The 16,521-nt window shown below is 36.7% G+C and overlaps 1 protein-coding gene and 1 non-coding gene across 2 annotated transcripts; both read left to right on the forward strand.

The window, feature by feature from the left end:
* The first annotated feature begins 3,282 nt into the window (after window positions 1–3,282).
* LOC131662385 (small ubiquitin-related modifier 1) lies at window positions 3,283–5,513 on the forward strand. Its single transcript, XM_058932154.1, has 3 exons — window positions 3,283–3,440; window positions 4,968–5,117; window positions 5,199–5,513. The coding sequence occupies exons 1-3, from the start codon at window positions 3,354–3,356 to the stop codon at window positions 5,262–5,264; spliced, it is 303 nt and encodes a 100-aa protein (XP_058788137.1). The 5' UTR covers window positions 3,283–3,353; the 3' UTR covers window positions 5,265–5,513.
* LOC131593881 (small nucleolar RNA snoR135) lies at window positions 4,203–4,347 on the forward strand. Its single transcript, XR_009281257.1, has one exon. It is a non-coding gene; the product is annotated as a small nucleolar RNA snoR135 (small nucleolar RNA).
* Window positions 5,514–16,521: the final 11,008 nt, after the last annotated feature.

Genomic DNA, 16,521 nt, shown 5'->3' on the forward strand with positions numbered 1-16,521 from the left:
TGAAAGAGCTCTAGCGATTTCCGGCTTAGGCGTATCTTATGCAAAGCACCATTTCTGTTAGGTCTCTAGATCTTCGACTATTGAGGAGATTTAAACTCCTAGTCTTTGGACTAGGGATCGATTTAATAGAAGAAGCTTTAGAGAGTTAGGGTTTGCAACAACATCGTTTTTAGGGTTTGTGATGGGTCGAGGTCGGCCAAAGAAGAAGGCGGCGCAGACTCCACCAGCGAGAGTTAAGATTCTTTCGCCAACAACAAACTCAAGTGAAAGGGAGAGAAATAATCCTACCACACAAGGAATCAAAGTCACGGAGATGTCAATCCTTGAACCCATTGTGGAGGAAAGAAGCGAAGTAGAAGAGGTAACTGAAGAGGAAGAAAAGCAATTGAAGCAGCCACAACTGTAGGTTGATGTAATAAAAGGAAATAAACTCCCCTCAAATGGAATAGGACTGGAATACACTGCACTAAACTTGGTAAATAGTGAAGTCGAGGTGGTTATTGAACCCCAAGATGTTCAATCTAGAATATAATTTTACGCGGATGCTCTCATTATGTATGCCATTGGAGACGAATTGTCCATGAACGTGGTCAAGAAGTTCATGATGAGCGTGTGGAACTTTGTCACCCTACCGGAGTTGTATTACAATGAGGAGGGCTACTTCCTAGTTCGATTTAAGTCAAAGGAGGAGAGAGATGTGGTTCTTATGTGTGGCCCATATAAGATCTTTAAGAAGACAGTGCTACTTCATGAATGGACACCGAATTTCACATTGGAGGAGGATGTGCTACGAGTTCTCCCAATTAGGGTGATTTTTCCCTAATTTCCTTTGAAATTATGGGGCTATAAGTATAGGGAAGATTGCTAGTGCTATTGGTAAGCCATTTATGACGGATGAATGTACGACAAGGAAGCTGAGGGTATCATATGCCAGAGTACTAATTGAAGTGGATGTAACAGTTGGACTGAAGGATGAAATTGTGATAAGGGATGAAACTGAAGGGAAATTGACATAGAGAAATGAATATGAGTTGAAGCCTCCATTCTTTGGTAAATGTAACAAAGTTGGACATATATGCAAAACAAATGTGGATATACCTATGAAACGTATGGAGCAAAAACCTACATGGAAAGCCAAACAGAGTAATGCACCTGAATCTATTAAAGGACCAGAGAAACCAAATGAGGAAGTAACACATGAAGTATCTCAGGAGGAATGGAGGACTGTGGATAATATAAGCCATCTGAAAGGGAAAAAGGCTCCAGAGATAATAGTGAGTTGTACTAATGGTTTTGATGCCCTCAAGGTCAAAGAATGCTTTGAGGGGGGACTATTGTGCCACGATGCTTAGGTGGAACATTAGAGGGATCGATAAAAAAAGCTAGAGGTATTGAGGTTGGAGCCCACCTCAAGCAGCTTTAGGTTAGTTGTGTTGCTCTTTTAGAAACTAGGGTTAAATTCAATAATGTAGACCATGTTAGGAATAAGATGGGTAAACATTAGAATTACTTAGATAACTATAAGGACCATGAGAATGGTAGGATATGGATCATGTGGAACCCTACCTGTTGGGACCTGAAACTGATCCACTCAAATGACCAAGTCATACATTGTGAGGTTTATAACCAAATAGGGGAATTTGCCCACTATCTTTCTCCTATATATGCTCACAACCATATCACTAAAAGGAAGGAACTGTGGGATGATATTGAAGAACAAAGTTGGAACCTCAAAGGGCCTTGGACCATTATTGGAGATTTTAATAATGTTCTTAAAATCACTGATAGAGCAGGTGGAAAGGAGGTTCGGAATAAGTAATACATTGACCTTGAAAATATGATGATTATAGTTGGGCTTACAGAACATGCTACAAGAGGGAATACCTATATTTAATCTAATAAACACACTACAGGTGTGATTTATTCAAAAATAGATATAGCCTTTTGCAACACTGAATGGTTCCTACAGTACCCTGATAGTGATATGGAAATTCTGAATCCTCATATTTCAGATCATTCCCCCTTGAGACTCACACTACAAAATGCTAGCACTGGTCAGAAGGTGAAACCTAGATTCAAATTCCTCAACTGCATAGGTGAATACCCTGATTATGGTAAGATTGTTAAGACCAATTGTGATATAAATATGCAGGGTAGACCTATGTATACAATTTGGCAGAAGTGTATGAGACTGCAGGGCCCTTTGGGTGGACTAAATAAAAAGATGCATCAGAAATGTGAAAGAGATGACTGATGAAGTAATCCTCTAGACTGATAGTGAAGAGAAAATTCTTATGTAGAAGGCTAAGATTGACTGGATACAGTTTGGGGATGGAAATAACAAGTACTTCTATGTCAACCTCAACGAAAAGAATAAGCAAACAACTTTGAATAGGCTGGAAGATAGTGCTGGAACAAAACTGGTGGAATTCAAGGATATTGAAAGAGAAATCCTACAATTCTATGGGAACCTAGTTGGTACAAATACTTCTAATATGATACATGTTGATATTGAAGCCATAAGAAAATGACCTTATCTCAATAGTGAGAATGCCAAAAGCCTCGCCTTGCATGTCAATATTGAGAATGCCAAAAGGAAGGGACCCAATTTATAGGAAGATCTAGTAAAACAAGAAGAGAAATTATAAAATATTTTGAAATTAACTATTTTGATAAAATCATAATTCTAAATAAAATATTATAGCAAAAGTTGATTTATGTAATGATGTTCGATAAATATTCATACAGTTAATATAATATAAAGATGATTAATGTATAATAAATCATAATAGATGTTAATAGAATTAATCTATATCCACCTACTACATGTATAAATATAATTAACTCCAGAATATTAGAAAATAGAGAATAATTTTTATGCAGTGTCAATGTAAAATATTTTACATAGTTAGTGCATCACAACCATTCACAAGTAATACTTTATATGTGGGTAAAGAGAAAGTCAAACGTCTAAAAAAAATTTAACGACTATAATTCACTAACAGTGTAAAACTTTTTTACACTGTTGATGTATTTCAATTAAATTCTAAAAAATAATTTAAAATTGTATCATAAAAATAATATACTATGAATATTTTGAACTATATCTAGATTATAAAAATATATATTAAAATAAGATTATCTTAAAAAAAGATATGAATAAAATATATCGGGCCAAGCCCAAAGCAATTCTGTATTTTCCTGGCCCAGAAACAATTGAACCACCCAAAGCGAAAGAATCGAAACCGTCGATTCATCCCTCCTATAAGAGAGCCATCAGCGTTTAAAAGCACACATATAGCAATTGTCGGCGGTGACGGAAAAGAGGGTTTGTTCAGTCAGAAATTCAGAATATGTCGTCGGGTGTGGCCAACAACGAAGAAGACAAGAAGCCCACTGATCAGGGCGGCGCACATATCAACCTTAAAGTTAAGGGTCAGGTTCGTGAAATTTCTTCCTTCAATTTCTAGGGTTTTGCATATTTTTTCATATTTGATATTTGAAATTCTTTTATGGTGTTAATGGTTGTTTGTTGATGCATGCGTGTTTCCATGTTTTGAATTTGGTTGTGTGATGGGTTTGATGATGGTTGGTTTTGATTGTATGTATAGGTTTTAAATTTTTGAAGATTTTAATTAATTGTTTCTATTTTTTTTTTTGTTAATTTTGTTTTAATTGATGATTGTTTCTTAATTATGGTATTAAGCTAGGAATTTAATTTTATTATTCTCAACCTTTTTAACCAGTGCAGTAGTTCTTCTTCCTTATGTATGTTACTCCGGGAATTTGTGTATCTTTCAAGTGTAAATTTTGTAGAAATCATGATGCAAATGTGTATCGGACTGTTTTTAACTATGAAGCACGTACACCGATACTGACACCTGTTAGGTTATAACAGGCGTCAGTGTTGGTTTCAAACACTTTCTGATACTTGCAGACACTTTTTTAACATTAAGAACTTGTTTTGGTATAATCTATTGATTTCGTCGAGAAGCCTTTGAAACAATCTGTTAGGGTCTCTCAGGTTTATGTAATCAATCCCTGTGGTAAACTTTTTGATTTGATGTATTTGTGTTTATCATGTTGGAAGCCCAAAAACCTCCATGTATATCTGCCATAACGGCGATGGTGCTGCTATTTAATAACACAGATTGTTATTTATATATTTCTTTCTTCAGAAAAAATAGTTGATGTTTCATTAGAGAGCAGGGATAGTGTGTATCGGTGTTGTGCTATGATCAATGCATTCTTCCGAAAGTGTTCCCTTGCAATATCAATTTGAGAGAATGGGCAGTTGTGTTTCATCTTTTATCATTGAAAATCACAACAATCATTTTCTCTACATCTCTCTCTTTTTTTAATTAAATAAAAGTACACATGAATTAGGATTGCATTAAAGTTTGAATATTTCGTTGTTTGGTGCATCTCTTAATGTACGCAACTTGAATTTAGACACTTGAATTTAGACACTGTTAAATAGCCAGTGTCACACATTTGGATCAACCGCAACGAAAACCAAAATGCGTTTGCGATTTTGCTACAATTGCCATAGCGGTGACTTTTTGTATGTCTTACATAGCATAAGTTAGTATGTTTTGTACATTGGAAAATCCCTAAACCCCCCATCCGGTGTAATTTCTCATCTATTCCCTATCTTCACTTATCAAGTTATCATCACTTATTAGATCTCCTTATTTTGTTCCACTATTGTTTTCTGTATTTTATAATTTGTGTTGGTTTTCCTTTTTGATTGGACGGTTGTTCTACTTTTATTCAAAAGTTGTGAATTTTGATAGTAATTGAATGAGTTTTCTATCTTGGTGCTTGCTGGATACTGTGTTTGGATTTGAGATCCAATACAAGTGTTATTTACTTTAGCATTATCCGAGATACTGTCAATAATATGGAGATATGAAATTAGCATTAAAGTTATGCATTCTAAATTTGTCGGTTTTTGGATGCTGTAGGATGGGAATGAAGTGTTCTTCAGGATCAAGAGAAGCACTCAACTTAAAAAGCTTATGAATGCTTATTGTGATCGTCAATCTGTGGACTTCAACTCCATTGCTTTTCTCTTCGATGGGCGTCGGCTCCGTGCAGAGCAGACTCCAGACGAGGTTTGTGTTTACAACATCATTACTTCACCGCTAACAATTATACATTCATGTTTTATGACCTTAAAATATATTTTGTTGCAGCTTGAAATGGAAGATGGGGATGAAATTGATGCCATGCTTCATCAGACAGGAGGTTCTGTTGTCTGAAAGAAACAACGATATGTTTCTGCTATATTATGATTAGAATTAGTTTTTAACTTAGAGCTAGGCTATGCATATAATGCATCTTTTATTATCTACTATCATATGATACGGCTTTTGTGGCTGAACGTTGTAAGTGCTGCAATGCTTCCTCTGTTAATATGATTATGAGTGGATTATAATGTTTCTACCTGTGAAAGCTTTACATACTCATTTCTCTTGAGCTTGTTCAATAAATTCATGTGTGTTTATATATCTCTACTATGAGGCATGTATTGGGTTTTTTTGCTCATGTTCTCTTGGCTGGCTTTAAGGGATTAGACTTGATAGTAATCATGTATGTGAATTTTAAATTTGATGGTTCGTATTTCGTCTTTGGGGGTAGTCTGTAAATATTGTTACTGGGAAATCACTTCCTATCTAAACACGAAAAGGGTCAAAGTTTAAGAAGCATTTTTGCTTTTAAAATCATTCTCCCCAGATCTATATATGCTTGTAATAGGTGCATGATGAATGCCTGACAAACTTTGAATTTGAATAATGTTAATGCAGACAAATATGACTATATCTATATTTTGCCATTTAGATAACATGGAATTTGAACTATTAAAAAAGAAACATAAATTAAAAACATTAGTTAAACTCCAAACATAGATGCCATGTTTTCTTCGATTGTATTGGAATAAATCAAATTTAATATGAATATATTAGAATAACTTACGTCTAGTAGTAGGTTTTGTCTCTTCGAATGATGAATTAGTCAATTGAGATTTATTTTTTTAATAACCAAATATTAAATAAAATACATAAATAATTACGTTTCGGAGTAAATTATGTAAATAATCATGTTTCAGAATACGTTAATATGGAGGGACGATACCACTTAAATTTTTAAAGGAGTCGCCAAATGAGATGGCTCCTCAGGCCATGTGTTTTTGACTTAGTCATGTGAGATGGCGCCTCTTTTATAATTTTGGGAAGAAGCGCCAATTGATTTGGCTCCTACATGGATTCGTATTTTTCTATAAATAAAACATCTATTTCTCCAACATTGTTCACACTTTCTCACATTCTCTTCTTATTTTGCGTCATGTCGTTTCCCATAATTTTCACGAGAGATGGGTACGTTATTTTCTCTGCCACCAAACCTCCGATGAAAATGAAATTTTGGCACATTCATTCTATGGAGCGTCTGAAGAGAGAATTGATGCGATGGTTAGACGGAGACATCGAAGATGGTGAACAAATTAGAAGGATCCAAAGAAGAACGACCACTTCACTTGCAATTGGAAAACCTCGCTGTTGGTTGGAGGAAGTTAAAACAGACAGAGACGTAATCTCGATGATGCACGAATCCGATGAAATTGTTTTGACGGTTGTAATTTCTTAGCTCTGTTGTAGCGTTGTTGCTTTTATTTTTATGTGGCGTATGTGTCGTTGGTTTATCTGGTGTTTGTGTTCTTGTTTTAGTCTTTATGGCATTTAATGTCTTGTTTGTGTTTGGTATGTTGTAATAAATGTCCGTAATAAAAAACATTCTGTTGAAATAATAAAAAAGTGCAGATATTGTGAATATAATTTTTTTGTTGTCGAACTAGTAGTACGAGTGGGACAATTTTTTCGGTTGTGCCCGACCTGACGGCATAAACCACACTTTCTTTCTAGTTGGTCAAGAGAGTCCATTTCAGTTGTGATACGCTTGCTTTTGGGACGACCCTTTTTATTCCTTCGCATTTGATCGTTGTGCCAAACTATTTCCCCTTCGTAAGCAGGCCAATAATCCGGTTTTGCTACCATTGAAAAGCCATTATTGTATACGTTGAGCAAAGTCTCTGCCTTGTAAATGGGAGATAGAAGTAGTAATGCATCTTGATGAGCATACATACATGTCGCAATGACATGAGAGCAAGGCATACGAAAGGCTTGAAACTTTCCACAATCGCACCAACGATATGGTAGCATAACCCTATACTCTTGTCTTGGCATCCTTCGTTGTGGTCGATTGTCTCTTTGACAATGTAGTTGTGGTTATGTCGGTCGAATCTTGTCACATGATGAGTGTGGGCTTTGGCACTTTCTGCCTTAAAAAATTCCATGTTGCTTTCACTCCATAGTTGTCCCGATTGTAACACCGCATTCCACATTTCACCTCTTTTTGCAAACAATGAAGCCATCCTAAAATATGTTGATTGGACCAAAGCGGTTACTGGGAGGTTTCGTATGCCTTTGAAGGCACCTTGTCGTATGACCTCGTCCATTTTTCGACTTGAATACTATCAATCCACCTATTTGCATCTGAATTTGACAATCTGATCTCCTTGTGATATTGTTGGAACGAAGGTTATGTTAATGCATACCCCGCGTTCATAACTATTTTCCAAAGAGCTCTGTCTTTGATCTTCCGCGTGAAATTTTATACCATATGTCTAACGCAGTAGACATGCGTAGAAAACGGGCCATGCCAACCATTAGCTGGATTATTGTATGAACTCTCAATAGAAGTATGTCTGTCAGAGATCAAGCAGAGACCAGGTTGCAGAGCCACGTGTGTTCGGAGATTCTTGAGAAAGAAACTCCAACCACCACACGTCTCTCCCTCGACAAGAGCAAATGCAATTGGAAAAATGTTATTGTTTCCATCTTGTGCAACTGCCATGAGTAGCATGCCTTTGTATTTACCGAACAACCACGTCCCATCTATCTGAATAATAGGTTTGCAGGACATAAATTATGTGATGCAAGGTTGAAAATCCCATAACAGTCGATGGAATATTCCATTTTCGTTGACACAAGAACCGTTCGGGGCATATGCAGGCAATGTTTCCATAATATAAACTGTTCCAGGAGCATACGTGCGAAGTTCACGCAGGTAGCACAGTAATTCTTTGTATGAATCCTCCCAGTTTACGTATACCTTCTCAATAGTCTTTGTCTTTGCTAACCATGCCTTCATGTATGAGGGAGTATAGTTGTAAACTGTAACAATGTGAGAGATTCTTGTTTTCACCTTCAATGACGGATCATTACTGACGAGAGGATAATTTTTTGAGATATTAGATCATAACTTAAGTTACAATGATCTTGTGATTGAGTAGAATTAACGCAAGTGTGGGTGGACATAGAGCCTATCACCCAACAATCACTTCTTATCCTGTATGATGCGGTGATCCTGAACATACACTCTGGGTGGACACACTTTATTTTGTACCTATTCGCATTTGTTCGATCTATCCTTAAATCGACAGAGTTTAACATGTGAAACTTTTTTATAGCTCGCACACAATTTTCTCTTGAAGAAAATTTGTCTTTCTCTTTTAAATTTTCATTTAACTACATATAAGGGTTGTTGAAAACATATGATGACGGTTAATCTCCACCCATGTTGAAGTTTTTCATGTGCGAAGGTGGTGTGTAGATTTCATTTGGAGGTATTTCAGGTAGCCCATCGTCTTCGAAATCATCGTTTACCATGTTATCAAAATCTAACTCTTCATCTTCCTTTTCTTCGTCAACGACATCTACTTCAGCTAGTTCTTCCTCGATGGGTTCAACCACTTGTGACTCAATTGGTTGTGACAACTGAGGATCTTGGAGCATAACGTACAACTCAATCGATTCGTACCCAGAATACTCATGATTGAAAAACATATTTTGAAGGTCCTCGTCATCTTGAACCTCTACCATATAAAAATTGATTTTGTTTTCACAAATAAAAACCGAATGTTGGCAGAATAAGTGTGACACTGGACCTCGTTCAAGTTTGACCTCTAGATGTTTATGAAATACAAGAAATGAACTATTCTACTTAAACAAAATTGAATGTTATCGGTGTTTCTAAATAAAAATCCAGATACATCACAATGGTATGTCTCACCATTGAAACGTGCTTTGATAATATATTGTGGTGCACATGACATTTTGTTTGTGTGATTGAGTGTTTGGGTGTTTGCACTGATAAAATATTGTAGGAGAATAAATAGGTGTAGTTGAACAGAAAAATACAAAATTGGCTGGCCAAGGGGAAGCCAAGTGAAATGGCGTCTCCCTTTTAAAATGCACATAGGCGCCAATTGGGATGGCTCTTCCCATGTAGGCCTGCACACTATCTGTGTGTTGAGTTTGCACCATTTTCCTGCACACTAGCCAGATTCCCTAGCCTGCACTCCACTCTGCATCCTAACCTGTCCCACACCACTTTGAATGGCGCCTCCCCCTAAGTTTGCATGTAGTCATCAATTGACTTGGCTTGTGTGTGACACGTACTTTTCTTGCAAACAACTCACCTCTATACAAAGTTGCCTATAAATATGGCGCCCCAGACACTTTTTTTTCATCACCAATCCTCACTCTCTCTGATACAATTTTTCTCCTACCTAATACAATTTCAAATATGTCTCTTCTCATGATCAGCGATTCTCATAGAGGAAAAAAAGCAAACATTGCCACGTTTGTAAGTTTTAATCATATATTTAATTATTTATATTTATAAAATAATTATTTTAGTCATTTATATTTAGTCGCACATGTTTTTCATTTATATTATTTGCATTTTTGAATTTAGAATACTAAAAGATTTAGATGCCACAAACACGCGTACATTGCTCCGGATCCGTTGATCGTCCCACTCTTAAAAGATGCCATTTTTGGACATGTTATTAAGATCTCGAACTGCACGATCGATGCCAAATTTATTCATGCAATGTTGGAAAGGTGGAGACCCGACACACACACCTTTCATTTACCAATTGGAGAATGTACCATCACATTAAAGGACATGCACATGTTAGTGGGTCTCCCTATTGATGGTGAGAAGGCGAATAAGTCGGTTCAACAACGCAATTTTCTATGCGATGAAATGTTGGGAAAAGAAATGGTGGATATAACTGTTGCTAGGGGCCAAGGTATTTTTCTAACCGAACTTAAATCGTATTATGGGTCTCTTTAGTTGAATGAAAATTTGTCTTATGAAGCTAAAATAATTAAAGCCAGAAATTATATTATGATACTATTTAGAACCATGTTATTCCCCGAAAGCACCTGGAATAGTATCAATATGATGTATTTAAGTTTGCTTGGGGACTTTGATAAAATAAATATGTATAGTTCGGGTTCCGCCGTTTTAGCCTATCTATACAGTTCATTATGTAAAAATGCAACAAACGACACATGTACTTTTTATGGATGCCCTTTCTTGCTCCAAGCATGGGGTTGATGGAGAATGGAGTCCCTTAACCCTGTCAACCACAATCCGTTCACGTTCCCCTATGCAACAAGGTAAGTCTATATCGTAAATAATTTATTATTTCTCTCTTCGCTAAATAGATGTACATAATTAATTGTTTTATTCATTCCTTTAGGTTTTGTGTAACGAGTATGGATTACAACAAGAATCCAAGAAGTAATGCGGCTCTATATCGTAATTTTTTGGATCACCTTGGCCCGGATGATGCACGCATTAACTCGAAACTTTTCTACTTTTAACTTAGGCCTTTTTTAAGTTATCATTATTCTAATTTAATTTTATCCACAGTTTATCTTGAGACCATATTTGGGTTTGGACCATGAACCCAACCCCGAGGATGCATTAGTTTGGACTGCAACTACTGCAATCATACGGTTCAACGTCGTGGAGATGCACCAAAGCGATCGTGTCAAGATGTAGTTCGAAATGCATCAAGAAATACTGCGCGCTCCAACTTATTTAGAACCTTGGCATCTCAAAAGGGTAGACGGCCAATGGGTTATTAATGTAAGAACAAGCATACACTCACAAATGAGTTTTTGATTCATGGCAAATATCACAAGCAATCAAATACAAGAGCACAAGTGAATGACTCAAAGAAAATGGAGTTTTTACCAACTTTGCATCTGACAGGTCGACCTAGTTCACAATCAGGTCGACCCAAACTGAAGCAAAATCAGCATACTTCTGTTAGGTCGACCCAGAGCTTCAGCAGGTCGACTCAAAGTGAAGCAAAAACAACATGTCTCTGTTAGGTCGACTCACCCTTCATCCTAGGTCGACCTAAACTGAGAAAAGTCTCAAGAATGCAATTTAACTGACTTTAGGTCGACCTAACCTACCAACAGGTCGACTCAACTGGAAGAAATTGCAACTTTGCCAAATCTAACTCTGTTAGGTCGACCTAACCAACAAAGTAGGTCGACCTATCTTCTCAAAAACTGCCAAATTGAATGGTTGCTCAGCATCAACACACCAGCTCCCATATATATTGTTTGCTGTCAATTATTGAAGTTCTCAACACCAATAACTGAAAGATACACAAAGTCTTCTCATCTTCGATCATCGACACAACTCCAACACAACTACACACAATCATTTTTGCGTTGAGGGTTTTCTTTCAAGATCGATAACGTCCATGGAACAGAATTGAAGATTCCTAGTGGGTGAAGATTTGTGGGGTTTTGGTGAATAAAATCTGCGGATTTTGTCCTCCAAGATTGGTGAATTTTTGGGGTTTTTATCAAGAGGCTTTATCAAAGATTCAGCTGAGTGTGAAGATTGAAGAACAAGGGTTCAAGGAATTCAATACACTGCAGCAAGGAAGTCAAAGTAAAGCTCTTGGAAGACCTTGATCTGACTCAAGATTAAGGGGGAAAAAGATTCAAAGGATCAACATAATTGGTTTATCGTTTATCGCTTTGTTATCTTCTTTGTATAAACTGTTTTCAATAATAATGAAAGACATCCCAATTCCCGTTTGGAATTGGGGGCAGATGTAGTCGTAGCGAGGACGATCGACGAACTGCCTGAACAAATATCGTGTTGTTATCGCTTTTGTCTTTTCATTTACGTTCTGTTCGTACTTGGTAATAATTGCAAATTGATCAACGATTAAAGTGTTAAAATTGTGTATTAAGAACCTTCGTAAACATCACAATTCACCACATATTGAATCACAATCAATTTGGATATAATCACCAAGTGTTTGTGTTTTTGTTTCATCCATTATCAAAGCATTGCAAACAAAGTTTATCAAATCAGAAGTTAATCATTTTTCATTAGAGCAACAAATTGATTCTATAATCTATCCTTTCATTGTTAATCCCAATTATCTTGTGGTTTTATCACATATACAACCTTTTCAATAGCGGTCCGGAATAGACGCGAGTCGATCCTGAACCGCTTTCGCTTAAGTTTGAAATAATTCCGAAAAACTCTGAGAGATCTATTCACCCCCCTCTAGATCCTTAAGCCTAGCGTCTAACAAGTGGCATCAAGAGCTCTGGTTTATTCCGTGCTACGTGAAACACTTATTGGAAAGATGGCTTCCAGACCTAAAGGGGCTCACAATAGAGCTCCAGTTTTCAACGGTGAAAACTATGGCTATTGGAAGGATTGTATGTGTGTTCACATCAATGCCATTGATAGGAACATCTGGACAGCAATTGTCAATGGTCCCTTTCAGATCACCATGACAAATGCAGCTGGTGCCGTTGTTCCAAAACCAGAAAATACTTGGGATGCTGAAGATGAAAAGAGATATGGATACGATTGGAAAGCGAGAAACATTCTAATCTCAGCTCTAGGAGCTGATGAATACTATCACGTTTCCCATTGTAGATCCGCTAAAGCTATGTGGGACACATTGCAAGTTGCCCATGAGGGAACGAATGATGTCAAACTATCTAGAATCAATATGTTAACTCAAGAGTTCGAACTCTTTCACATGGAAGATGGTGAATCCATCGAAAACATGCAAAAGAGATTCGTACATTTGAAAAATTGTTTAAATTCTCTTGATAGACCTGTTTCCAATGCAGTTGCTACTAACAAAATCTTGAGATGTTTGAACAGTGAATGGCAACCCAAGGTTACGGCAATAAAGGAAGCAAATGATCTAAATACCTTAGACATCACCACTCTCTTTGGTAAACTAGAAGAACGTGAACAACATCTTAAATGCCTTGACATGCATGAGAAACGGGCAAAGAAAGATAAGAACATGGAGAAAGAGGTAGAGAAGAAGTCAATAGCTCTAAAAGCTTCAAGCTCCAAGACCTCAAAACAAGAGCTAGAGGATAGTGATACAAGTGATGATGAAGACTCCGATGATGAGGAAATGGGACTGTTTGTGCGAAGATACAACAAATACCTAAAGAAAAATGGAGCAAAACATTCCGACAAAGGCTTGATCAACTATAGAAAGCAATCAAACAAGTTCAAACAAGATAATAATAACAAAGGAAAAATCAAAGGTCCTTGCTTCAATTGTGGCAAAGTCGGTCACTACAAACCGGATTGTCCATACCTTAAGAAGGAGAAAGAGAAGAACCAAAGCAAAGGTCACAACAAATCTAGAAGAGCCTACATAGCATGGGAAAGTGATTCATCTAGTGAAAACTCATCAAGCGATGAAGAAGAATCGGCAAACTTATGTCTTATGGCTCATCAACACAAGAAAAAGAAACGTGTAAGTCATCTTAAACCTGAACTTGTAGATAAAGTATCTCATTCTCAATTAAAACTTGCTTTTGAAGAATTACATAGAGATGCAATTGAAGCTTTCAAACTTTTGGCCTCAAATAAGAAAATCTTTTCATATCTTAAATCAAAAGTTGAGAAAACCGAAAAGGATATGGAAGCTTTAAAACAATATATGCTAGATATTCAAAAGGATAAAGTTGAGATAGATCCTACATCATGGTTTGGTTGTGAGACATGTCATATTTGGCAAAAAGAAGTAAGAGATCTAAAAGCCAAATTAGACAAGGCTCTACAACCAAAAGTGACATTTGCGGTTGATCCGAATAAGTTCAAAAGATCGTATACTCCTTTATATAGTAAATACACTTTTGTACCAAAAGTATCAACTAGCAAAACAGCATATTCTCATCATATTACCTGTCACTATTGTTGCAAAAAGGGTCATACCATTGAAAAATGCAAATTTAGGAGGATTTTGGTTCCTAAAGGAGTATTTCAATGGCTGCCCAAGTGCAACAAATTATGTACTCACTACCAAGGACCCAATGAAAATTGGGGACCTCCCTCTCTAAATTAATTTTGCAGGAAAAGTGTCTTGACATTGCCGAAAGGTTGTGGTTCCTTGATAGCGGATGCTCAAGACACATGACGGGAGACATATCACTTTTCGTTGAGTTTCACGCAAAGAAAAAGGGGTATGTCACCTATGGAGACAACAATCGGGGAGCTATACTTGGTAAAGGAAGTGTAGGTAACCCCTCTACCACAACTATAACTGATGTATTGCTAGTAGAAGGTCTTAAACATAACCTCTTAAGCATAAGTCAATTATGCGACAAAGATTTTAAAGTAACTTTTACAAATTCTGGTTGCACAATAGAACATACTAAGAAAAGAGACATTATGTTTAATGGCTTAAGAGTAAACAACATCTATATGCTAAACTTGGACGAAGTATCTAAGTCAAGTACCAAGTGTCTAATTGCTCTAGGCGAAGACTCATGGCTTTGGCATAGACGCCTAGCTCACATTAATTTTGACTTACTTAACAAGGTTGTCACAAAAGACTTAGTAATCGGCTTACCCAAAATAAAGTTTTCAAAAGATCATCTATGTGATGCTTGTCAAAAGGGAAAGCAAACTAAAACCTCTTTTAAATTAAAGAACGTGGTTTCAACATCACGCCCTCTTGAACTCCTTCACATGGATCTCTTTGGCCCTTCAAGGACTAAAAGCATAGGTGGAAACATCTATGGTTTTGTCATTGTCGATGATTACTCTAGATTTTGTTGGACAATCTTTCTACCTAGTAAGGATCAAACTTTTCCAGCTTTCACGCAATTTGCAAGATTATGTCAAAATAAAATGAACACCAAAATAGTTGCAATTCGAAGTGATCACGGTGGAGAATTTGAAAACTATCTTTTTGAAAAATACTGTGATAAACATGGAATTGAGCATAACTTTTCAGCTCCTAGAACACCACAACAAAACGGAGTGGTTGAACGTAAAAATCGTGTTCTAGAGGAGTTGGCAAGAACAATGCTAAATGAGTGTAGTCTACCTAAGTATTTCTGGGCGGACGCTATTAGCACCGCATGCTATGTTTTGAATAGGATAATAATACGTCCTATACTAAACAAAACGCCATATGAATTATTAAAAGGTAGAAAGCCAAACGTGTCACATCTCCACGTATTCGGTTGCAAGTGTTTTGTATTGAACAATGGTAAGGATAATCTTGGGAAATTCGATGCTAAAGCTGACGAAGGCATCTTTCTTGGTTACTCACAATCTAGCAAAGCATATAGGATATACAGCAAAAGATTACTTATAGTAGAAGAGTCAGTACATGTGTCATTTGATGAATCTTATACAAAATATGTCGAGAAAGGTCTATCTTTTGATAGTGCAGGTCCATCTACCGAAGACATTGTCAAAGATAAGGAAGACGAGAGTGAAATTATTGTGAAGAAAGGTGCTGAGAAAGAGAAAGATGAGTCTCATGATGATGATGAAAAGGAAAGCATCTCAAACAATGAAGAACTTCCTAAGGCCTGGACAAATGTAAAAGATCATCCAATTGACAACATAATAGGGGACATCTCAAAGGGCGTTACAACACGCTCCAAGATAAGTAAATTTTGTCATCATTTTGCTTTTGTTTCACAAGTTGAGCCGAAAAACGCTAAGGACGCATTACTTGATGAGCATTGGCTAATGGCCATGCAAGAAGAATTAAACCAATTTAAACGGAATGATGTTTGGGACTTAGTCCCTCATCTGGGAGATCATCAAGTAATCGGCACTAGATGGGTTTTTCGTAACAAACTTGATGAAAACGGAGTTATTACTAGAAACAAAGCTAGATTAGTTGCTCAAGGTTACAATCAAGAGGAAGGTATTGATTATGAAGAGACATACGCTCCCGTAGCACGTCTCTTACTTGCCTATGCTTGTTCAAAAGACTTTAAACTATTTCAAATGGATGTTAAAAGTGCCTTTCTAAATGGCTATATAAATGAAGAGGTCTATGTCGCTCAGCCACCCGGCTTTGAAAATTACACGTATCCGACTCATGTTTATAAGTTGAAACGTGCTTTATACGGTCTCAAACAAGCCCCTAGGGCTTGGTACGAACGTTTGAGCAAATTTCTACTTAGTCAAGGATACTTTAGGGGTAAAGTTGACACTACTCTCTTCATTAAAAGAAAAGATAAAGATATACTCTTGGTTCAAGTTTATGTAGATGATATTATATTTGGATCGACTAATGCAAAACTTGTCAAAGAATTTTCTAAGCTTATGCAGAGT

Source organism: Vicia villosa, linkage group LG3, assembly GCF_029867415.1.
Source record: "Vicia villosa cultivar HV-30 ecotype Madison, WI linkage group LG3, Vvil1.0, whole genome shotgun sequence".
Classification (NCBI taxonomy): Eukaryota; Viridiplantae; Streptophyta; class Magnoliopsida; order Fabales; family Fabaceae; genus Vicia; species Vicia villosa.

Coding starts and splice junctions, on each gene's coding strand:
- LOC131662385 (XM_058932154.1), top strand. CDS start 3,354: ATGTCGTCGGGTGTGGCCAACAACGAAGAAGACAAGAAGCCCACTGAT. Junction 3,441..4,967: donor ACCTTAAAGTTAAGGGTCAG/GTTCGTGAAATT, acceptor TGGATGCTGTAG/GATGGGAATGAAGTGTTCTT. Junction 5,118..5,198: donor CAGAGCAGACTCCAGACGAG/GTTTGTGTTTAC, acceptor ATTTTGTTGCAG/CTTGAAATGGAAGATGGGGA.